The sequence below is a fragment of the Gracilinanus agilis genome, chromosome 2 (genome assembly GCF_016433145.1).
Source record: "Gracilinanus agilis isolate LMUSP501 chromosome 2, AgileGrace, whole genome shotgun sequence".
Classification (NCBI taxonomy): domain Eukaryota; kingdom Metazoa; phylum Chordata; class Mammalia; order Didelphimorphia; family Didelphidae; genus Gracilinanus; species Gracilinanus agilis.
The window spans coordinates 581130602-581154804 of record NC_058131.1 but is presented as its reverse complement, the minus strand read 5'-3'; the positions used below and the strand labels follow the sequence as shown (position 1 = coordinate 581154804).

The 24203-nt window shown below is 38.3% G+C and overlaps 1 protein-coding gene across 1 annotated transcript in view; it reads right to left on the bottom strand.

The window, feature by feature from the left end:
- OTUD7A (OTU deubiquitinase 7A) overlaps positions 1–24203 on the bottom strand; it is a 431043-nt gene that overhangs the window by 29052 nt on the left and 377788 nt on the right. The window contains exons 12-13 of the mRNA XM_044665393.1: positions 21388–21515; positions 18970–19119 (exon numbers count right to left, since the gene is read on the bottom strand). Coding sequence (XP_044521328.1) covers positions 18970–19119; positions 21388–21515 — 278 coding nt within the window. The remainder of the gene's footprint in view (positions 1–18969; positions 19120–21387; positions 21516–24203) is intronic.

Here is a 24203-nt window from a genome sequence, read left to right as displayed (position 1 = left end):
TTCCTTCCTTCCTTCCTTCCTTCCTTCCTTCCTTCCTTCCTTCCTTCCTTCCTTCCTTCCTGTTGAGTTCTATTTAAAGAAAAAACAATTATGTGATCTTATGTAAGAAACTTCTTGCCTCTCAGTTTTTGGGCCTCAGCTTCTTCCTTTATAAAATAAAGAAGCTAGACTAGACAATTTTCCAGCTCTCATTCAGCACAAATATCCCATGAGCTAGTTAAAATGACTTTCTGAAGCTGAGAAAGACAATTAATTCATCATTTGGAGAACTCTGGTTCAGTTTCTGTTGTGAAGAATAACATACTGTTGCTGTTGACTTTAGGAACCTATGGTCCGAGTACAACTCTTTCAAGGCCTGGATGAAGTTTCACCTGCTCCCCAAAGTCTTCTCTATCCCAGTCCACGGAACTCAATTCTTTCCTGGAACAAACTTGATATGAGCCCAAAGAGTACCACGGCAGCTAAAAGAGCCAATGGCTTCAGAGGTCATACTATTAGAGAACACTTCATAGGACACTTTGAGTGGCCATTCCCAGAACATGGGAAGTGAGACTCCTAGTATAACTGACTCTGTTAAGAAGAAATTTAGTACATCATGTTCGGTTTGGGGAAGCTCAGTTTAAGAACAATAACACATCAAGAGCATCCAGAGGTTGTTAGATCACATTTTAGGAAAAATAGAAAAGGAATTAGACATGTCCAGGATGGGGAAAAAAAGGTTAAGGGAACAAACACTGAAATACTTAAGGGATTATCATGATCATTATGCTGACAGATATAGCATTAAAAAAACACCCCTTAACTTCCATCTTATACTCAACATTGGTTCTAAGGCAGAAGAGCAGTAAGGGCTAGGCAATGGGGGTTAAATAACTTGCCCAGGGTCACACAGCTAGGAAGTGTTTGAGGCCAGATTTGAACCCAGGACCTCCTGTCTCTAGGCCTGGCTCTCAACCCAAGTCCCTTAGCTGACCCCCACATATAGCATTTTATGGTTTGTGAAATAATACACATGCATTATCTTAGGTAGCACAGTGGATAAAGACTAAGATTTGGGAGCTCAGAAGACCTGAATTCCAAGCCTGACTCAGACACTTATTAATTGTGTGATCCTAAGAAAGTCACTTAACATCTCTGTGCCTTAGTTTTTCTATCTGTAATATGAGGCTAATCATCACTATAATCTTCATCATTTTCTTTTTCCCTATCATCTCCTTCATTATCATCACCTTACTGAAGAGGAAATAGACTCTGTGTTATTCCATGGAAGAGAACTTGAATTGGTTGGTGAAAGCCAGAGGCAGGCAGATATCAGGTCAATATGTAGAAGAACTAATTTTTGGAGTTAACAGCTGATTGGCTGGTCTCATAAGGTAATGAGATCTCTTGCTGAAAACATTTGCAAGAAGGCCAGCTAATGGCTCTTCAGGGATATGACAGGAGACTCTCACATTGGGTTGTACCTAGTAGGTAATCTAGGGGTTAATTCTTATCACATTATAATCACACAAGGACTGTTAGAAGAGAGGTGGGCACCTAGTACAAAACCTTCATTTTACATATGAGAAATTTTGACCCAAGGAATTTAAATGATTTGTTGATTACTAATGTTAATATATGTAAACACTGGTAGAGAGTGAGGTGGGGTATGGTGAGAGGGATAGTAGTATGTATGCATGATCACTGCCTGGAGGCTGCTTTGCAAAAGAGGAAACTGAAGATGGAGATCATGCCCATTGCTCTTGACCCAATGCTTCTTTGATCATTTAGAGTTTTAAGACTTTTTATTTTAAGTTTGGCTTCCGTGGAGGAATGGAATGTATGCCAAGGTCATGCCTTAAGGAATTCCTTGAATGGGAAGGTTTTGCTGTTAGACAGTGCTTTGGGTTATGCCAGAGAACGTCAAAGCCACTATTCAATGCCAGGTTGAAGTTAGGCTGCCTTAAAATAACACTCTTTCAAGAAAAGATTGTGGTAGAAAAAAGGATTATGCTTCCTTAAGAACAACTCATGCGGTTTTTTAGAAATAATCATTGTCAAAGAAAATCTGGTGTTTTCTTTCAGTTTTATTTATGAAATGTGGGTATTCCTTTGACATTACTCTTTTTTATATTTGAAAATGACACCAATGAAGGAAGGTATTTTTCATAGTGCTAAAAAGATTTATACAAAGGTAGAAAGAACTGTCAATCTGGCATCACAAAATCTCCAGAGTTAGAAAGGAACTAAGGGGGTTTCTACTCCAATAAATACCCCAACTATACACCATAGAGATGTCAAACATCTGGCCTGAAACTCCCACACTTTGGAGTACAGTCGTTCCCTCACTATATCACAGAGTTTTCTCTATATAGTGGGATGAATACCATACTGTACATAATGGAAATGCAGTTTGCCACTACTGTTTGCACAAGTTTGCCAATGTGAGATTATACACAGCACGCTGTTGGTTAATGAATGAAAGGCAACCATCCACAGTGCTGTGTTCTGTATCGTGAGCACTGATTGGCTCAGTTTCTGTAGCATTGATCTGTTTGCTCTCCCACTAGGGATTTTCACCTATCCCAAGGGTTTCTGGAACATAACCCCCACAATAGGTGAGGGATCACTATAAAGCCCTCCAGAATCAAGTTTAAATGTAATTGAGAAAAATTTAACAAAATAAATAAAATTAGAATAGAATATAGATGTTAATATGTGGTCTTCTAAGTTAATATATACCTGAAGGGATCCTTATGTTGATTTAATGACTTAGTTTCTTTTTAAATTTGACCACCTTGCTCTACAACATCCTCAACATGGGGTCCTCCAGGCTATACTTGAAGACCTCCAGTGAAGAAGAAAACCCACTATCTCCTCCTGAAGCAACTCATTCTACCTCTGGATAGTTTAAGTAGTTAAGGATTTTCCTTACATTGAGCTGAAATCCGCTTTTCTATATCTTACAAAATCCAATTTAATAAATGTTTATTAAGGACAAGGCACTTAGTATTGTTTAAGTTACAAAGAAGCATGACATAGTAAAAAGAAAGATGATCTTGGGCTTAGGAAGACATAGATTCAAGTCCTACCTTTGACATAATAATTGAGTGACTCTGGGAAAGTCACTTGGTATTTCTGTGTCCCTGGTAATTCTTGAATACTCTGAGTTTCAGGGAAGATGCTGATCTATATGTTGGTAGAGGAAATTTTTTATCTGGGGGTTCCCTAGGCCAATGAAAGCCCAGGTCTAGTCTTAATCCTTTTGTGTGAGATATGGGCTAAGTACTGAAAACATCAAGACAAACATGATAGAAACTCTGGTCCCTTCCCAATTTATATTTTCAAAAGGAGATAACTTGTACACAAATCAGTAAGTGTAAGGTAACTTAAAGATAGGTTGAACACTATGATTGAGGGTATCAGAAAAGGATTCAGAGAAAAAATAGTATTTCAGCCCATCCTTGAAGACAGCTATCACATCAATTTTTAAATCTTGTCTTCCAAGAGCTAAAAATTTCTAGTTCCTTCAATTGAATTCATATGGTATGACTTCTAATGCCCTCATTATCACAGCTCCCCTTATTTGTTAATGCCCTTCATAAAAATGTCACCTGGACCTGAATATCTCTTAGAATTTTTTTTGTGGGGTGGTTAAGTGAGAGACTCTCAAATAGATTTAGTACCATACTAGGGAAAATCTTAGGAGTTAAAGGCATTTATATTTACCATATTAATTGAAATAAGACCTACTCTGAAGTGAAGTCTCTTGAAAAGGAAAAAAATAGGCAAACACTGAAAAACAGGATGGATTATCACATCTATTTGGGTTTTATAACTAGCAGATTTAGGAAATAGTGCACCCTATATTTGTTTGCATCTGGTATAGAAAGTTTACTTACTATTTAGTTTCCCACCAGAAATGCCTGGTTTCTTGGTGGTTTGTAGTATTTTAGGAAGCATCTTGCTCATTACAAAAGAATATAAGTATAAAAACAGAGCCTTAGCCTCAAGTAAATGATTCTTCAAGGCTGTCTGTTGTATTTCTTTTAAGCTCAACATCCCCTTTTCTCTGGCTTTCAACTCCTATTTTAGTGAATGTCCTTAAGTAAATCTTGATTTTGAATATTGCCTGTATGCTCCTCTGCCCTCTCCCTCTAAGCTCTAATCAATCTACTCCAAAAAGTTGCCATTTTGGTGCAAGATTGTCCCATTAAAAGACAACTAAAGTTAGTGTTTTTTGGAAAGCGTGGGGTCAGGGAGACTAGTTTAAATCCTCTTATATATTTATTATATGATCCTGGGCAAGTCACTTAATTTCTGCCTCTGCTTCCTCATCTGTAAAATGGGGATAATAGTAGGACCAACTTCCCTGTATTGTTATAAGGATAAAATAATACTTTCATGCCTAGTAACATAGTCACAAAGCTAGTCTCATAGTAAGTATCAGGCTATTTGAACTCAGGAAGCTGAGTCTTCCTGACTACAGGAAGACTATCTACTGTACTCTATCTCTATACCATCTAGCTACCAGAGAGAATTTTTGCAAAGCTCTTTGCAAACCTTAAAGAACAATACAAATGTGAACTATTATTATTATAGCTGTTATTTGGTGATTCTTCTTAATGCCTCAAGAGCTTTTTTACCAACATTGGCTCTAGGGTGGGGAAGAGTGGGTGGAGAGGCATCTCCAGGGGCTTCACTTCATCACTTTTCTTTTTTCCCTGACATCTTGCCTCTCTTTCTAAGGTCTAAGTTCATAGTTTCCTTGAGCAAAACTGCACATGGAAACCCATTTTGCAGCTTTGCCCCTTCCCTCCCCATCTGAACATGTTTAAACTTGCTAGGAATGTTGCGCAGAGTTTGCTGGTGGATGGTTCACTCCTCCATAGGAGCCTTGAATTCTTCCTTAGAAGCTGAGTCATGGAATAAGTATCTGCATCTGGCCCAACAGCCTACGCTGATAGCCTAATGCTGCACTTCTGTTTCCAAAGAGAACAGCATCGTCTTTCTCATCTAATAAAGATGGTGTGAAAATTATTCAAATTAGAAATATGTATTGAGCGCATTGAATCACTGAGAGGTACATATCAGATTAGAAAAAAAAAATCACACGTCACAAACAACAAACACTTCCTGGAGGTCCCACTACAAGAGGGGTACTGTGCCAGGTGCAGGGTTGGGGAAGTCGTGGCATGTGTGCAGAGCTGGCACTTGGGGAGCTGCTCTGCTCCCCCTCTTCCCAGTGCACATGTCCCACCTCTCTCTCTAGCCCCCCAAAGCAAGCATTTTTCTTCCTCAACTCTTTCCAGTAATCTGGGGGCTCACAATTTGAATTTGCCCTCTGTACACTCAAACTTTAGAAAAGGTTTCATGATGAGGTTAGGGGATCAGACCGTCAAGTGGGTGCGACTCGATCCTTACCCTTTTGGGGCTTAAGATCTAGGTGGAGATTCAAGACAAAGTATCATCATTATAAGATGTTTAGGTGGCCCGGGGGAAAGAGCACTGAGCTTGCAATCTGGAAGACTCATCTTTATGAGTTCCAGACTGGTCTTAGACACTTACTAATTGTGTGACTTTGGACAAGTCCCTTAACTCAGTTTATTTTTATTTCCTCATCTGTAAAATGAGCTGTAGAAGGAAATGGCAAACCAGTCCAGTATCTTTGCCAAGAAAACCTCAAAATGGGGTCCTAGAGAGTCTGACTGCCTGAAACAACTCAACAACAATGATCATTACGCAAATGACATAATCTGAACAAATTATAACCATGTTGCATGTAAAGATTTATCTTCCAATAAATTAACATAATGTCTTTAGCAAAATAGGACTTTAGTAACAAAGAACTCTCAAGTTTTGATTTTTGGAATTGGCACACATGAAGAATTGACTGTCCTATATCTAGATATGGAATTAATTTTCATTAATTCAAGAAGTCTCATTAGCTAGTTGCCTCTTGGAGCCTCAGTTTCCTTATTTGTTATCTTATCAGAGTGCCTATTTTTGATTTAAAATGTTCCATTACTACTGTAAACAGTTTGCAGGTATGAAAAATGAAGCCACCTGGTTCTAGTTTTTACTTGCTTGGCAAGCATCAGATCTGAAGAGGCTGGATATGGAGGAGGTGGTGAAGAATAGCTGGGTGTGAACTGAAGCTGCCAAGCTATATTTCTGCATTCTCTTTATGGCTTCAGCAATTACCAGGCTCTGAGGGAGGTTGTTTTCTGCTAGTCACTGATAAACTGGGTACTTCCCGCACCTTCCAAAATTTCCTGGACAGTCCTAGGATTCTGGGAGGTATTTTTCATTTCCTACAGAGGAATATGCATACGCACACATGTATATATATACACATGCACACATATAACATATGTATTATACACATGCACACATTATACATACATATATGTATTCTGGGTTAACAGGAATGGATTCAGAGACACTTCAAGTCAACTTTTTTCCCCTCAATATATTTTTCATTAGGTCTGGCTGTGCTTTGAAAGCAAGCCAAAATTTAATTGTCTTGGATCGATTCTCAGCAGGATAAAACAAAAGGTATGATTGGAAGAAGACCTATATTCATGAACTTCTGTAATGACCAATAGCAACAACAGAAATAGTCTGAAGTGATATTTACTCTGCCCCAGTGATTAGGGAAATCAAATCCAACCTTTCGAGTTAGGGTACCTTAAAGACAGAGCCACCCCCAAATGGCTTTCAGCATAGAAAATTGTCATGTTGGGAGAGAAGTTTCAGAATTCCAATCATTTACTACTTCTTTGGGAACTTGGGGGGGTTGATTTACCCTCTCAGACTCAGTCTCTTCATTTGTAAATTGAGGATGTTATACTAGATGACCTCCAATATCCCTTCCAACTCTATATTGGTTATTCCGTGAAGGTAAAAAAACAGAGTCTAGAACTATTATAAATGCCGGTTGAATGAATAATTCAAATTATGGGCAGCTCGATGGCTCAGTGGATTGAGAGCCAGACCTAGATATGGGAGGTCCTGGTTCAAATTTGGCCTCAGACACTTCCCAGCTGTGTGACCCTAGACAAGTCACTTGACCCCCATTGTCTAGCTCTTACCACTCTTCTGCCTTAGAACCAATACAGTATTGATTCTAAAATAGAAGTTAAGGGTTTAAAAAAATAATTCAAATTAAAACTCACTTGCTGCAAACCAAATACCATATGTAATATTTTCTTATACCATTGTCATATAGGATATCCAAAACCATTATCCAAAAATTCAGACTTTTCGGGTTAAGATGGTTCCATTTGATTAATGCTTCATTTCTAACCTCTAGACCTGCCCTAACATCATGCCAAGATTCTGAAGCATGAAATACATTGCAGAAAGATTCCTGAATGGCGACCTATTTGAAAACAGCTGATTTAGGTAAAAATGGAAAACCCAAAGAATTTGTCTTAAATCAATTCTTCACTGACCTGTTTGTCTTTTCTCAAGGCAATAACCATGAGAGATCAGGGGCAGCTAGATAGCACAGTGGATAGAGTGCCAGGCCTAGACTCAGGAGGACCTGGGTTCAAATCTGACCTCAGACACTTGCCCTGGGCAAGTCACTTAACCCTGATTGCCTAGCCCTTGTTGCTCTTCTATCTTAGAATTGATATTAAGATAGAAAGTAAGGATTAAAAAAATTTTTTTTAATATTAAGTATGAGACTTTTCCCATTTTAAGAGAGCAAGAGATAGAAAATAAAAAGGGATAATGATGAATGGAGCTAATGGGATCATAGACCCACAGATTTAGAATTGGAAGGTACCTTAGGGTTATCTAGACCAATGCTTTCACTTTATCTATTGTAAGAAAAAGAAGCTGTTCTTCCCAGCAGTCTTTGCTCCTTCAAACTTCCAACTGCCTTGGCTGTCAGTCTTGCCACATTCCAACATTCCACTTCCATCTCGGTGCAAAATCTTTTTCTTACACTACTAAAGGCAGAATTGAGGCCAGGAGAGGTTAAGTAACTAGCCCAAAGTCAAGCTGAAAAAGAGATATGAGAGTCAGGATTGAAACCTAGCTCTCTGGACTCCTAATCTAGCACATTTCCCCAACATCAATTAATCAAACAAAAAAACATTTATTAAGTGGCAATAGCACGCCAAGAACTCTGCTAAATGCTGGGGATAAATGACATCAATGGAAGGATCGCTTCCTTCAAGGAACTTACTTAACATCAGATTTGCCTTTAAACATCTCATTACAAAGGGAGTTGAGGCTGCTTTGGAGGGCAACTGGGCACTGTTCTGTTAGCCACAGTGGTGTGTGGGAAACCTGCATTTATAAAGTGGTGAAAATATGTTTAGTCTGGGAGCATTATTGCTTGGCTGTCCATGGAGTTTCCCTTTGGTGACACGGCTTTGTGGGAATTTGCATGACTTGCCTTGTGTAGAAGCTGCCTATCTTTTTTATTTTTATTTTTTGCACAAATGAGGCAGGTTAAATGTTGGCTGACTTAACTGGGAAAACTGCCTTCTACTCTTCATCTCTTTGGACCAATACCTAAGAACCCAGCAGGCGAGCCAATAAGCCAGTAATATCTGATAGGAGTTTATGAGATCCCTAGTCGGAGAGGGTGTGGGTGGGTGCATTTTTCTTTCTCCCCACGGGCAGCAGCATACAATATACAATACAAGCACATAGCTAGCCCCCCAGCCTTCTGCTCTGAGTCTTGTCCGGCAGCCCCAGGCTCCTCAGCAAGGAATGGTTACTTCCATGATGATGCCAGACTTATGACACACAATTTCCTACATCACCTACATCAATTGCACACATTCATTGACTTATTTCAAAGCACTGTATTAGAAGCTATTAGAGGCTTAGATGATATAATATTTACATTTAAGGGAGCTAAGTAATGGATCCTCAGTTCACAAAAGCCCATACAGAGTTTACCCAAATTACTCCGTCGATTCTTCTACTATGGGGTGATTCCTGTCCCCTCCTGTCTCATCCCAAAGCAGGGGACGGTGGGACTCTGTAGGATTCTTCATCATCCATGATACTCAACTTGGCATCATGAATCTGGAGTATTCTGACTGCAAAAATATCACTTTGGGGGGGCCACATGGAAGGGTTTAGGAGGGTAGGACTGGGAATGCATATTTTCCCTTTTTATCTTATACATATTCAATAGTACTTCCTCTGAGGTGATTAGACTAATCAGGAAGAAGCAGCTGGCTGCTGGAGTTCTCATCTCTGAGAATTGGCCCAGCTCAAGAGGAGGAACAAGGGTGAACTGAATTCACCCAGCAAAGTCACTGTCTACGAAAAAACAGTTCAGCCAAACGACAGGTTCTCTCTAGCTAAGGAGCCATGGCTAGCATGGAGCTAAGAAGGTAATCTATAATACTGTAAAGAGGATTAAGGCCAAAGGATTAGAGTTTGTTTTTTTTTTTTTTAAGAGGATGGAGCTAGAAGTCATAATTCTTTTGACAAGTTCTCACTTGGGTCTTTGATGAAATGAAACTGAAAGACCAACTAGATAAATACTTAGTTTTTCCTTGTAGTTCTGCTGGAAGAGCATTGATATGTGATTAGGACAAATAAGGGAATGGGCATATACACAAAACAAACCCAGCTCCCAAGCTGGTGGGGGAGAAAGTTGAGAGAAGTAAATATCCGGGGAAAAAAGATCAAATTTCAACGGGTCAGCTATGTCTTTAAATAGATTTATATCAGCTAGTTAGGAGGGCTATAGTTTTTAATAAAAAATTTCCGACGGGCTTCAGATGTTCTGTAATGACTAAAACTAATCTCCTCAAACAGCTCTGAAAACTTGTTGGGAATGGGTAACAAAATCAGAAATGCTATTTAACTCCTAGTCTCTCCATGTAACATTTAAATCAAAGGGTGCTTTGAGCTATGTTGGGAGTAGTAGAGCCATTGCATTCATCCATTTAAGGAAAATCACTCTTCTTTAAAGGGAGTTACTGTGCCTTTGAACTGACAAATTCATGAATAATGGCTTTTAAGAATAATCAACCAAGTCTCATGATTAAAAGAATGTCAGGGTGACAGTTGCTTATTTCCTAGGAAGAGTTTAGAAACTAAGGAGTCCATATCTACATTTTATTTTCCTTTTCAGTCATTTTGATCTTCAAAGAACATGAAACCTCTCTGGTTAAAGGGGAGAGGGAACATCAGACAGAATTCTCTCACCTCCTTTTTAACAAAAATGAATGAATGGCACCTTCCCAGACATATTAGAAAAAAGATTGTCACTGCTCTCAGGGTTTTATTTCATGGCCCATTTCTGCTGCTTTTCTTTCCTATTACAGAACCTGGAACTTTTATTTATTAAGGTAGAGAAATGCAACAAAACTTTCTGTCCTTGAACTCATTATAAGCCTCCTAAGAACTGTCTGGTTTCAGTGAAAAAGTTCAACAACTAGAAGCTGGGTTTGGAGTCAGGAAGGCTTGAGTTTACATCTAGCCTCAGATATTTCCTACCTGTGTGGTCCTGGGCAAGTCCCTTAACCACTGTCTGCTTCAGTTTCTTCATATGTAAAATGAGAATAATAATAACAAAACTCCCAGGGTTGTTGTGAGGATCAAATGGGAAAATATTTATAATATTCTTTTTAAAAAAATCTTGAGTTTCAAATTCTCTCCTCTATTTCCACTCTCCTTTTCTCCCTGCTCCCTAAAATGGTTAGCAATCTGACATAGATTTTTAAAAAAAATGTGATATAGTTTTTACATGTACCATCATGTAAAACATTTTCCCATAGTAGTCATTTTGTGGAAAGAAGACATCTTGATCAAAAAATAAAAGAAGAAAGAAAGTGAAATATAGTTTGTTTTGGTCTGTATTCAGACTATCGGTTCTTTCTCTGGAGACAGATGGCATTTTCCATCAAGAGTCTTTGGGATTGTCTTAGATCACCATATTGCTGAAAATAATTCATTCACACTTGTTCATCACAAAATATTGGTGTTACTGTGTACAATATTCTTCAGGTTTTGCTCACTTCACTTTGTATCAGTTCATGTAAGTCTTTCCAGGTTTTTCCGAAATCATCCCCATGTACTTTCTTACAGCACAATAGTATTCCATCACAATCACATACCACAACTTTTTCAGCCAATCCTCAATTGATGGACATCCCCTCAATTTCTAGTTCTTTGCTACCACAAAAATAGTTGCTATAAATATTTTTGTATAAATAGGTCCTTTCCCTTTTTTATGAGATAATATTTTATAAAGCACTTTATAAACTTTATAGTCCTAAATAAATTATTATGATTTAGTCTAGGTATATAGGAGAAGCTGTATATAAGGACCCACTTGCTACATCAAAGAATAAGGAGGGATGAATCTTTATTGCTCTATTAGTGGTAGTCTGGCTTTAATCCTCTCTTCACCAAGGAATACATTCCCTAACCACACAAAATGAATCAGGGACATAAAAGTCATTTCTGGCCACAAATGCTGACCCTGCCTGGATGCAAACTGCATTTTATTTTGTCCTTTTAGCTTTGGGGAACCCACAATGGATGATATTTACTGACAGTTCACTTTCCATGCCAGATTTCTGTGGCAGCATTCAAAACCATACTGGGAGAGGCTCTTCCACAATCAAGGAGCAGCAAAGCAGAGGGAAAGAAATGGAAAAACCTCTTAATAGAAGATTGATGGTTAGAAATGTGATCAATATTGAGATGATTGCATTTGGTGATGGCCTAGAAGTTATAGGGGTAACAGCTTTATGAATTTAGAGCTCCATGGGACTTCTAAGGCCATCTACTCTAATTCTTCCTCATTTTACAGCTGAATATATTGAGGACCAAAGAGGGTAAGTGATTTGTCTGAGATGAAACAGTGGCAGAAAGGGAATTTTGATTGACTCTGAATTCAGGAGTTTTTCCACTATTTCACAATGGAGTCACCATATTGGTTAAGAAAACTCTTCAGGGGAAAATGAATTATCATTGCAGAGAATCAATTATTGAGATAGTGCCCATGCTTATTTTTTTATTATGACACTAGTAGCTCAGTTTGATAGTCCTTTTCTTCTCAACAAACCTAGAAGTGCAAGGAAGTAAAGTAATATCTGTATTTTAATCATGAGTGGACTAAAGTTCAGAGAATTGAAGTGATTTGTTCAAAGTTACCTGTTAGTAGGAGGCATGTCTAGGATTTTGAGTCTACAGACACAAAAGTTCAGCATGTTATGGACATGTATTTGTGGATTTGCTACTGATTGACAATGAGCCAGAACAAGAGATTCAGACTGAGCTGGAATAAACTGATGGCCCCTTACTTTCCCCCCAAATATTATAATCGTATGAGACTCTGTGTGTGTGTGCATGTGTGTGTGTGTGTGCGTGTGTGTGTGTGTGTGTGTGTGTGTGAGAGAGAGAGAGAGAGAGAGAGAGAGAGAGAGATGGGGGGAGGAGAAAGAAAAGAAGAGAAAAGAGAAGAGAGGAGAGAAAAAGGGAAGAGAGGAGAAGAGAAAAGAAGAGGAAGAAAAATGGAGAGGAAGGGAAGAAAAGAGTGAGAAGTACAGGGAGATTTGGAAGTAGGGATGAGGCAGGAGAAACAGAAATAGGAGGAGGATAGAAAGAAGGAAGGGGGAGATGCCAGCATGATATCTGTTTATTCTTTTGTACTTCTTATGTGTATAGGAGATAGAGAAAGGTTATGGATTGAGGATTTTATTTTTTCTGCTGTTTTCTGAGCTTTGCACAGCTTGATGCACATATCTATGATGTCCACTCATTCAGTGCTTATTGTATAGTTTCCAGACCAAGCTTGACTGAACAAGAATGTGCAGATAATCAGAAAACAGGAGTGGGAAGAAAATTTTTCCTTCTATATATGGAAGGGTAAGAAACAACTGATAAGCAGGTCAACTCTAAACTGGAATATGGAATATTCTGCTTCCAACCATTGGACACACTTAATATAAAGTGAGTGTTCCTGTACTTAATAGAGAATTTTAAAGCAAAAAGAAATCAATTACAGCATCCCAATAAAAGGAATTATAGACAGAACTAAATCTAGATGTAAAAGTAGAGTTTGAAGGGATTTTAGAAATAATTGGGTTCAACTCTCATTCTCTAGATTTAGAAACTGAAGCCTAGAAGTAAAGTAATTTACTCTAGGGCAGGGGTTCTTAACCTGGGGTCTGTAAATTTGTTCTTAAAATGTATGGAAAATGTTATTTCGATAGAATTGGTTTTCCGTGTAATCAGATGTATTTTTATTTTATTTTATGCATTTAAAATAAATGCATAAATTCCCAGGTTTCACCAGACTGCCCAAGAAGTCCAGGATGCACAAAAAAGTTTCAAACTTCTGCCTTATGGTCAAATTCTCCTTTGATTTGGCATTTAAAGTTCTTCACAATGAGGCTATAGTTTGGTTATTTCATCCTGGTTACCACATCCAACTTCCAGTCTTATTACACATTCTGCTTCATGCACTGTAGCTAGTACTTTGCTCACCAATTTCCCCAACCACTGTCTCCAAAAGATCACAAATACCTTTTGTTTTATATATGCTTTTTAAAAATAGAGTGTTAAATAAAGCTTGAAACTGCTCTAAGACTTTTGAAAGATGCCGTATAGGTATGTTCTGTACCTGGTACATAGTAGGTAATATTTAGATGTTTATTCCCTTCCTCCCTCACCTCCTCTTACAGAAAGCTGGATTGTCGAGGGCAGGGACTGATTCATTTTTGTATTGGTGTCTCCAGCATCTAGGCACAATTCCTGAATAAAGTGGCCCTTAAGAAATGATTTTTGATTTGTTTACTATCCAAAATCACACAATTTAAACTCAGATAACTCCTTTAACCCTTAAATTCCTAATCTACTTTTTTGTGCTTTGAGGCATTTTAGGCCCAATACAAATCATCTGGTGTTGCTATTCCTTCAGATTTCTGCATTGGTTAGAAGATATACTCTTACTTGAGAAAATAAAAAACAGCGACTTCTGAACACACAGAAAGATACTTCTACATATGAATATCTTTTGCTTAGCTATGGCCCTGCTGAGATACTTTGAGAAAGAGAAACCAGGTGGGCAACTGGGTGGCTCAGTGAATTGAGAACCAGGCCTAGAGATGGGAGATTCCAGGTTTGAATCTGGCCTCAGACACTTCCTAGCTGTGTGACCCTGGGCAAGTCACTTAACCCCTGTTGCCCACCCTTACCGCTCTTCTGCCTTAGAGCCAATACTTAGTATTGATTCTAAGATGGAGGGTAAGGGTTTAACAAAAAGAGAGAGAGAGAAGCCAGATTTCTGATTCCACTTTAAAGTCCTAATTAAAGCTCTCTCTCACATCTCATTTTCTAAAATTTAACAAGATGTGAAGTTTATTAAAATAGGTGGCAAAGTGAATAGAATGCCAAAATTGGAGTCAGGAAGATTCCTCTCCCTGAGTTCAAATCTGGCTTCAGATTCTTACTCTGGGCAAGTCACTTAACCCTGCTGGCCTCAGTTTTCTCATCCATAAAATAAGCTGGAGAAGGAAATGGTAAACCACTCAAGTATCTTTGCCATGAAAACTTCATGAGGTCACCAAGGCTCAGACCCAGCTGACATGGAAACGAATGAACAAAAATGAATTTTATTAAATACAAATAGATGCAAAACCATCCATAACGACCCCAATCTGTGTGCATGGGGCATTTGCTCATGCTGCTCTTTTCTTCTGGAGATGAGGGGCTTCTCAGATGATTAATCCCTGGTGATAGTTCTTACATATTCTTCCTTTCAACAATTTTATCCGGAGATTAAGTCTTCAGTGTGAATGCTCTTTACCTGATGGTCTCAGCTTCAACACTCCCAGTTATGTAAGGAGTGTATATCTTACCTGAGAAGCCAGGTAAAATCCTAATTGCCCTCCTTTTCTCCTCAGATAAATTTTAGTAATTGCAGCTCTCCCATAATTTATGCCTTTAAAAGAGTTTTAAAAATTTGGTTGGGGGCAGCTGGGTGGCTCTGTGTGTTGAGAGCTGGATCTAGAGATGGGAGGTCCTGGGTTCAAATCTAGTATCAGACATGTTCTAGCAAGTCACATAACCCTCATTGCCTAGCCCTTATTGCTCTTCTACCTTGGAACCAATACAGAGTTTTAATTATAAGATATAAGATAAGGGTTTAAAAAAATTCAGTCACCGCAGTGAGATAAGAAATATCCCCACAGTATGAAAAGTTCCAAATTTGGCTATATAAAACTCCTTAATGTTTCTGCTACATTCTGTAGCATTTCTGTGTCTGGATTCTGAATCTTTTCTTCCAGCTCGGTGATTGTTTCTGTTAGGCAAATGCTTAGGCTGGACATCATGGCCTTCGACTCTCTCTTTTCCTTCATTATTTGACATTCCTGTTTAGCCTCCATTTCCATCAGCCTCTGATAGACTCATTGAATTTCTTTTCTTTTCCCCCATTGAGTCTCCTCTCTTTTTTCCTCTTCAGATATTTCCATATTTGCTGGAATTTTTTTCTGAATGTTTTCCTCTTCATTTCTTTGTGGTGAATTCATACCTATGCAAGAGGCTGTTCCTCTTCTTTAAATAGTAGTTCCTGAACTTTCTTCCCCTTTTGGTGCAAGATTGCTAGATTTACCTGGATCATCTTCCCATGGTGCAGAGCAGCCACTGCAATCTCATGATCTTCTGATTTAGAGTAGGTCACACAGAGTAGTCTTGTTCCTACCACAGAACAACTACTGGTCTTCCTTGTGTGTCTCGCATGCCTTCTCCTTCAGGGTGTGTGTGGCAATGTTAGCCTAAAGCATTCTCAGCTGGAAGAATTTCCAACATATAGTTCAACATAAAGTTGAAGAGGTTTGCTTAATGCCTACATCACTAATGTAACTAAGACAGAGCTGACCCTCTTCCTTTTCACCATTTTTTCCAATCAATTAATTAGTCTGTTGGTTACATTAAAATTCCCGGGTCTCTCTGACCCTCCTTCCCCTCCAAACACATCATTTAACAAAAAACTATATGTAAACATGAAACTATGTTTTGCTTTTTTTCCTATTTATCAGTTCTTTCTCTACAGGTGGATATACACAAGTCATTCTTGGAACACTATTTCTATGGCTGAATATAATGTTTTCTTGGTTCTGCTTGTTTCACTCTTTATAATTTCATGTAGGTCTTTCCATGTTTCTCTAAAATTCCCCCGGGGGAGCTGCTCGGTTCCCCCACTTCCCAGTGCCCCAGGACATTTTTTGCATGCTCTGCCCTTCTTGTCCTGCCACCCAAAGCAAGAAATTCCTCCCTCAGCTCTCTGTGGTAATTCAGGACTCACAGATAGTTTGAATTTGCCCTCTGGGCACTCAAAGAAAAGTTTCACCAAAGCTACTCTAAAATTAACCTATTCATTATTTCTTATGGTACAGAGTATTCCATTACAATCATATGCTACAACTTGTTTAGCCATTCTCCAAATGATGGGCATCTCCTCAATTTCCAGTGTATTCATTTCCAGTTTATTGCCTCCACAAAGAGAGCTGATACAAATATTTTAGAACAAATAGGTTATTTTCCTTTTTCCTTGATCATGTTAAGAGATAAACCTAATAGTGGTACTTCCAGCTCAAAGTGAGCCTCTGATACCTTTCCAAGCCTCTACCTTCAGGAATCCAGCTCTGGAAGCACCCTACCTGAGGAGGGGCTCAGCTATTATACGTTTTCCCCAGGCACTTCCCCACTCATGTCACCCCAGTTGAACGGTCACCTCCTTATTCGCAATTGTACATCAGGCAATGGATGAATCTAGGAGTTCACAGCTCAATGAATTACCATTTATTAAACAATTATTAAGCGTCAGAGTTTGTACTAAGCCTTGGGGGATTCAGAGTAAGACAAAAACATAATACTGCCTGTCCAGGAGCTCACATTCTAAGAGGAAGAGACAACCTAAAAACAAACATATTCTTAACAAAATATGTGAGGGAGGACCTCAGTTGTGAGGATGAGGCAGGGGGAGGCTCTCCCATCTCATGAGTACACAAGTTAAGTCTGGATGAGATATTACCTGCCATTTTGGTGAGGGATGAAGAATGGGAGAAAGAGAGAAAACATAGATCACAAAGTATTGGAAAATGATCATTAAAAATTTGCATCAATGTGTACAATTTTTTTTTGAAATTGATTTTTTAAAGTCTAGATGCTGCATTTTTATATTAAGGGAGCTGAACTGATTGGAGTCAGAAAAGAAGGGAGTGGAAATCCCTGAAAGTCACTGTGAGACTGTGGACAAGTGAGAGAACCTCTAGGAGAACTGCTTCTTCATCTGTTAAGTGAGGAGTAAATAATGCCTTGCAGTACTTACCACACTAGGATGCTATGTGGATAAAAGTCTTTTTGCAGAACTTAAGGTGCAATATAAATGTTAGTTATTATTATTAGAAATGGAGATGTGACTATAGCACTCCTGGCTAAGACACAGCTGAGAAAGCCAAGGGAGCCTTTCACTTTTAATTGGTTAAATATTTTTCTATTGCAAAAGTGATATGTCTGGAAATAGTGTAGAAAACAACTTTATATTTCCATAACAGCTGTTTTCACAGAATTTTGTCTTAATTTCCTCTCTGACTCACATCACCTGGCCCACACCAAGATGTGTTATCTTTCCCTAGTTTCTATTTCGGGTCCATGCAGACACCTGGGAAAGTTAAACGTGATGAAGTTTTAACCATTTAGCTTTCCCTTGTTTCTGATAATGGATCATCTCCCGCCTCAAAAAAATTATGAAAGCAGAAATGAGCTAGTTCTTTCTTTTCACAGTAAAATCTGTCTTGAGGCAGGGGGCTCGTTTCGCCTACTGATGCATTTTTTTAAGCTTCTCTGGTCACAAATTTCTTGCTGTATTTACATGATCAAAATAAGATGTCAAAACTTCAGGTGCCTTACCTTCATGTTCCTGAACACTCTTCACAAGTCGTCAGCAATTTCCCTTAAAGAAACTTAGTAGAAGCAGGAATCTTGGATGCAATATTGACCTGACTTTGATCCCAGTTTAATCACCAATGGGCCCTATTCACATCAACTATAGACACAGCTTTCAACACTCAAGGGCTAGATTGAGTACCCTTCACAAAGTCATGAATATGAAATGGGTAAAGGTTTTTAATAAAAAGCTACAAATACATAACTTAAAAAAATAACTCTTTCTTAAAAAGAACCAAATTTTTTCTTTTTTAAAAGCAGCTTAAACTTGTTCTAGGTACCATTTTCTCAGTAGGGAAAAAGCTACCAATGGGAAACTTGGGGGTGAAAATTTGAATGAGAATATATACCTTTTTTATTTAAAACAATTTTAAAATAGGGTTGTAGAGAGGATCAAATGGGGTAAAAAAAGTATTTGTAAAGCATTTGGCCTAGTGTCTGGAACACAGCAGGTGCTTAAGAAATGCTTATTTCATTATTCCTCTCATTCTTGCCTCTTATGCATACTAGCTCAGTGATCCTGGGAAAACCATTCAATTTCTGCTTCCTGAGAGTCAATAATATCAGAATATTATAAGTGCTAGGCAAGTTAGTATTCTGTTTCTGTATAATTTCTGATGCTGATGGAATAACCAGAAACATACCAAAAGATACATACATGTACCTTGATAATCCAAACATTTTTTTGTTTTTGTTTTTTGTTTTTTAAACCCTTGTACTTCGGTGTATTGTCTCATAGGTGGAAGATTGGTAAGGGTGGGCAATGAGGGTCAAGTGACTTGCCCAGGGTCACACAGCTGGGAAGTGGCTGAGGCTGGGTTTGAACCTAGGACCTCCTGTCTCTAGGCCTGACTCTCACTCCACTGAGCTACCCAGCTGCCCCCAATCCAAACATTTTTTATCTGCAAATACACTCATATAGCTTGAAAGGAAGTTTTCCCAATTTTTCTTAAATGGAAAAGGCAGAATTTTCTGTTAAATGAATAAAAAGCTACTTTGGTCTTTCTCCTAGATTCCCCCATTGCAATCTGTCTCTATGCTTACCTTGCTCTCTTTGTTGATCTTTTTGTTCCATGGACACAAGGGCAGAGAAATGAGCTTGATCGTAGGCTAGGACCAGAGGGGAGCAGTGACATCTGTTAGGTGGGACTTCCAGAGGCAAGTAGATTCCTCCAAATGGAATTGGAGCAAATGCTGTGTGAAGACAAATAAGATTTGGGCAATTCAATTCCATTTAATAAACCTCTATTAAGCATCTGCTAGAGAGCCAGCTGATGTAGAAGGACAGCTTTTGGAACTCTAATCCTCTCCTGATGCATACCGGCAAAAATGCCTAGAAGTATATAGTACCTTCAGAAAACTCCCTTAAGAGGTAAGTGATAGATGACTTCTTTTATTTTTTTAAATCCTTACCTCTGTCTTAAAATCAATATTAATTGTTGGTTCCAAGGTAGAAGAGCAGTAAGGGCTAGGTAAAAGTGACTTGCCCAGGGGTCACACAGCTAGGAAGTATCTGAGGTCACATTTGAACCCAGGACCTTCCATTTCTACACCTGGCTCTCTTATCTACTTAGCCATCTAGCTGTCCTGATAAATGAATTCTTGACCCAAATTCAGTTTGGGGAGTATCCACATTAAGACTTCCCCGGACAAGTTGAAATCACACGTCAACTCTCTCTTACCACAACCATACTCATTATTAAGTGCTTAGGTATTAGAGAAATATATAAAAACCATATAATCTCTGACTTCATGGAGTTTACTATTTAGTAGTGAAGTGAAAATAGAAGGATTTGGTGAAGGATACCAGGGAAATGGCCTCTCTTATGTCCTGCGCTCATGATTCTTCAAAGTATAGTATAAGGTAAATTAGAACAAGTGCTTTGGGGGTCTCCCACACTGATAGGTATGAAGTGACTTAGGAAAAGTTGCCAGTTCTGGAGAGGAGGGATAAATGGAAAAGGAAGTGACTTTGATAGCTGGAAACACCCTACCCTCCTCTCCCATCATCTTCCACACACCGTCTCAGGGTGCATCTTTGTGACATCCTGGCTGACCTAAGAGATTAGAGGGAAAGTCTAGCCAGTCACCTTCAGATTCCTGTAAGAATGGTTTTATCACTATCAAAATTACATGAGACGACAAAAGGCAAAAAAGGCAAATTATTATAGGAAAAATTTAGCAATAAAATCCAGAGCTGTTTTGTAGAAAAACATATTTCTGGAACACACAGAAGACCAATCTTCTTCCAATCTTCTTGTTTATTAAAGGCATTTTTACAAAAACATTTATTTATTATTTCCATTTCATCTCCATCTAAAGTTACAAATCCCCTCGTGTACTTCTCCTACTGATTCCAAAGCAATCAACTAAGGTGTTTCAACTTCTAAGTTATTAAATCAAGGCTGGATCTCTATCCAGTAGGTCATATTGGGTCTTGGACCAAGAATAAAACTTTATGGAGGTCTTATCCTTATTTTACCACTCAAACTTATCCATAAGGGCAACCCTATCTTGGTGCCTCAGCAGCAGATCATTAATCATATAATTAGAGCAGGAATTCTTACCTTTTATTTTTTTTTTGAGTGTGTCATAGATCCTTTTTAGTGGGCAGATGAAGCCAGAATTAAACATAAAATACAATATATAGGATTATAAAGGAAATTCATAGAGCTTCTCAAAATCTATCCATGGTTTGAGGGTCTGTGGACCCTAAGTTAAGAACCTCTTAGAGTAAGAAGTGGGAGACAAATAAATCTGTGATGCCTGAGATTTTTTGAAGAATAATCTGCTAAAGAGATAATGAATCACTTCAGATCATGTAGCATCCTATGGAGTAAGTGCTTCTATGTCTGAAATGCTTTGTAAGATTAGCCTAGTTTGGTTTTAAAGAGGTTTCTAGGTTTCTTCCTAACCCTTTCATTCTGTTCTTTGACAGAATAAATCTCTATTTTAGTCAAACTTTCTTTTTTTTTCTTTTTTAAACCCTTACCTTCTGCCTTGGAATCAATACTATTGATTCCAAGGCAGAAGAGTGCTAAGGGTTAGGCATTGGGGAATAAGTGACTTGCCCAGGGTGAGACAGCTAGGAAGTGTCTGAGGCCAGATTTGAACCTAGGACCTTCCCATCTCTAGACCTGGCTGTCAATTCACTAAGCCATCTAGCTGCCTCCTTCAGTTAAACTTTCTTAATGATATCTGACACTGAAAAAAGAGGTAGGGTAGAGATCAAAGCAAAATGCAGCCTCCCTTACCCTGTCCCCATCTAATCCTGATAGGCAAAAAGCATTCCAAAATATAAAAGTGGAGTCATCTTTGAGATGGAAGGATAGTACATAATGATCTTGTGAAAAGGTTCTATATACATCTTGTGTTTTCCTTACTCTTCTTGAATAGGTAACTGAAGAAGGTAGTAGCCTAGCTGAAGCGTATCACGGATGTTACCCACCTAGGCAGACTTACCTTCTCCCCCCGAGTCTCTTAACATTGTATCTGCTACAACGACAATTGGTCTTCTTAGTATATGGGCTAAGACAAAAACATGGAACTCCTCTAAGCTTTCATATACAGGATCCTCAGAATTGTCCACTCTGGAAAAGACAATAAAATGAGTTCAGCTGATCCACTAAATTCAAAACATGCTTTCACAATAAAGAGATGGCAAAGAAGATAAAATGTCACACTTGTGCAAGGGATTGCAAGATGTTTAAGACGTTCGCTCGAACTCCTACTGATAAAAATTATGATGCTTGAGTTAGTGTTAGCCTAAGCCAGGACTGAAATCATAACAATCCAATATTCCCGTGACCTCAAGTAAAGTATTAAAAATACTTTATTAAAGTGTATAGTCTCTTCTCCCCACCTTCAAAACCATAAGCTTATATAGGATCAGAGATTTAGAGTTGGAAGAGACTTCAGAGGACATCTAGTCCAAAACCCTCATTAACATGTGAAGAAACTGAGGTCCCAAGAGGTGACTTTCCCAAGGTTACAAATTAGTATATGACAGGGTCAAAATCTGAATTCTTGACTTATGGCTCTAAACCTATTGTGCTTTGCCTCTCTCAAAAAGGAAAGGGAAAAGTAGAAATGGGTTATATTTTCAAGCTTTTGTCATCTGGGAGCACTGAGAACTCAAGGACTACAATGTAAAGCTGAGCCAGTAAATGTATAAAAAAGAGGTACAAATACTGGAGATCAGAGGGAGATATCTCATCTATAATTGGATTTTAGGTGTCAAAGAAGGCGTCCCAGAGGTATCCTTGAAATTGAATTTTAAAGGTTCAGTGGGATTTGGATGGAGAAGAAGGCATCCCAAGATTCAGTTTTAGACAAGTTTGAAATTCAGCTTTGGAGACCAATGAATTATTAACAAAAGAGATTTGGCTACGCGGAAGAGCAAAAGTGTTAAAGGGAAAATGTCAAATGATAGGAGAGCAATTGAATTCTGTCTGCCAGTAATGTTTTTATTTAGCTAGGTTATGCTGACCTCTGTATTTTGGGCCTTATACGAATGAGCCAAAAAATAACACGGGCATCATAAGGATTGCACACAGATTAGGTAACATTGATCCTGCTCTTGCATAATAATGAGTTTATACTCATTAAGCCATAGGGTCCCTGAAGAGACAGTTATAAGGATTAAGCAAATTTTAAAGTATGAAAAACAACCATTCAAAACAGAACAAAAGTCACACCCTGCTTTTAATAAGGATTTCTTTATGCAGTGAGGAAATCACAAGACACAATTATGTTAGGAAATGTTCTTCATTTGAGGGAAGGGACTATTAAGTTTTATATTTGCCATATATTTGTCCTCATGGACATTGTACCATGCACTTCATTTGTCAAATATGTCAATTGGTAAAATGACAGGTTGGGATATCCAAATAATAAGAATGACATTCACACGGATATGGTTCTTTAAAGTTTACAAAATGTTTTTCTCACTTCAATGCTTTGAGATAGGAAATGCAATGTATTACCTTATTTTACAGAAGTAGAAACTAAGGCATAAAGAGGACAACAATAAGAAATCTACATGGAATACCTACTAATAACAAATTCACAGGTATTGTGTTAGGTGATGAAGCTACAAAAATAAAAATGTAATCATCCTTCCATTCAAGTGTGCTTCCTGGTGCTGGGAAGGACACAGTAGCTTGAATTCCTATGCACACATACATGGAGAGCATCAGAGGAGAACATTTTTTCCTGTAAATTTTTTCTTTGATGAAATAGCCAAGATATTTTAAAGTATCTTTTTAAAAAATAAATAAGCATGCTGTAATAAAAGGATTCTGAGAAACTATCATGGCCTTCAAATATTAATCCATTCCCCCTCATGTAAACGATGGAATGATTTAACTGAAATGATGATTCCTTCTCCTACAGAGAAGGAATGATGATACCTCATCATCAATCTGAACAACTAATTGTTAATCCACTGAACGTGAAAGACAGAATGCAGTTTTACATAGCCATTGGCCTTTGAGGATAGGTCATCTTGAACTGAAGATGGGTTAAATTTGAACAAAAGAAAGAAGCAAAGCAAGTATCCTATCTGTAACAATGAGGGCAGGGGGATGATTTAAAACTGCTGAATCTCTGGTTGCTTGGGTCCTGGTTCAATTCCAAAACCCTGAATATAGTAGGAGTGTTGAACTAATTATCAGTTGTAATCAAAACTATAAATCAAGTGGTCTGTTAATAAGAATTTGTCCACAGTCTTTTAATCTGTAGGTCGTAGATCATGTACGGAGCACAGTTTAACCCCATCTCATTCTGTGCAACTCTTGTTCGTATCTTCTCCTTAATTTTCAGACAATGTGTTCACTGCCTCCTTCTATATTTTTTAAAACTATGTGATTACCAAGGGGCACATCGGTTGTTCATTGGCTGTCTCTCACTCCCACTCCCACCTCCTTTTCTGACAATATATCTTTCTGATGACATCCTTGACACAATTTCTCCCATGCAATTACTCATCAGTAATACATCACAGAGTACTCGTGCCCACTGTGTGCCTCTTGATTGCCCTTTGTGTGACCCACAACTCTAATTCTTCAGGGAATGTGGTATTCTATGACTCATAGTTATATAGCAACATTAGAAGTAAAATGACATTTAAAAGACGGGCGTTTGTTTCAGAGAGAAATTTGGGGTTATTTAAAAGGGTTTGGCAGTTCCTCAGAGGTAGTTGGGTCCATTTTCCTCCTGTTCAGTTCTGGGCCCAGCTCATGGTCCATTATGTATCTGTCCCATTCACACACACACAC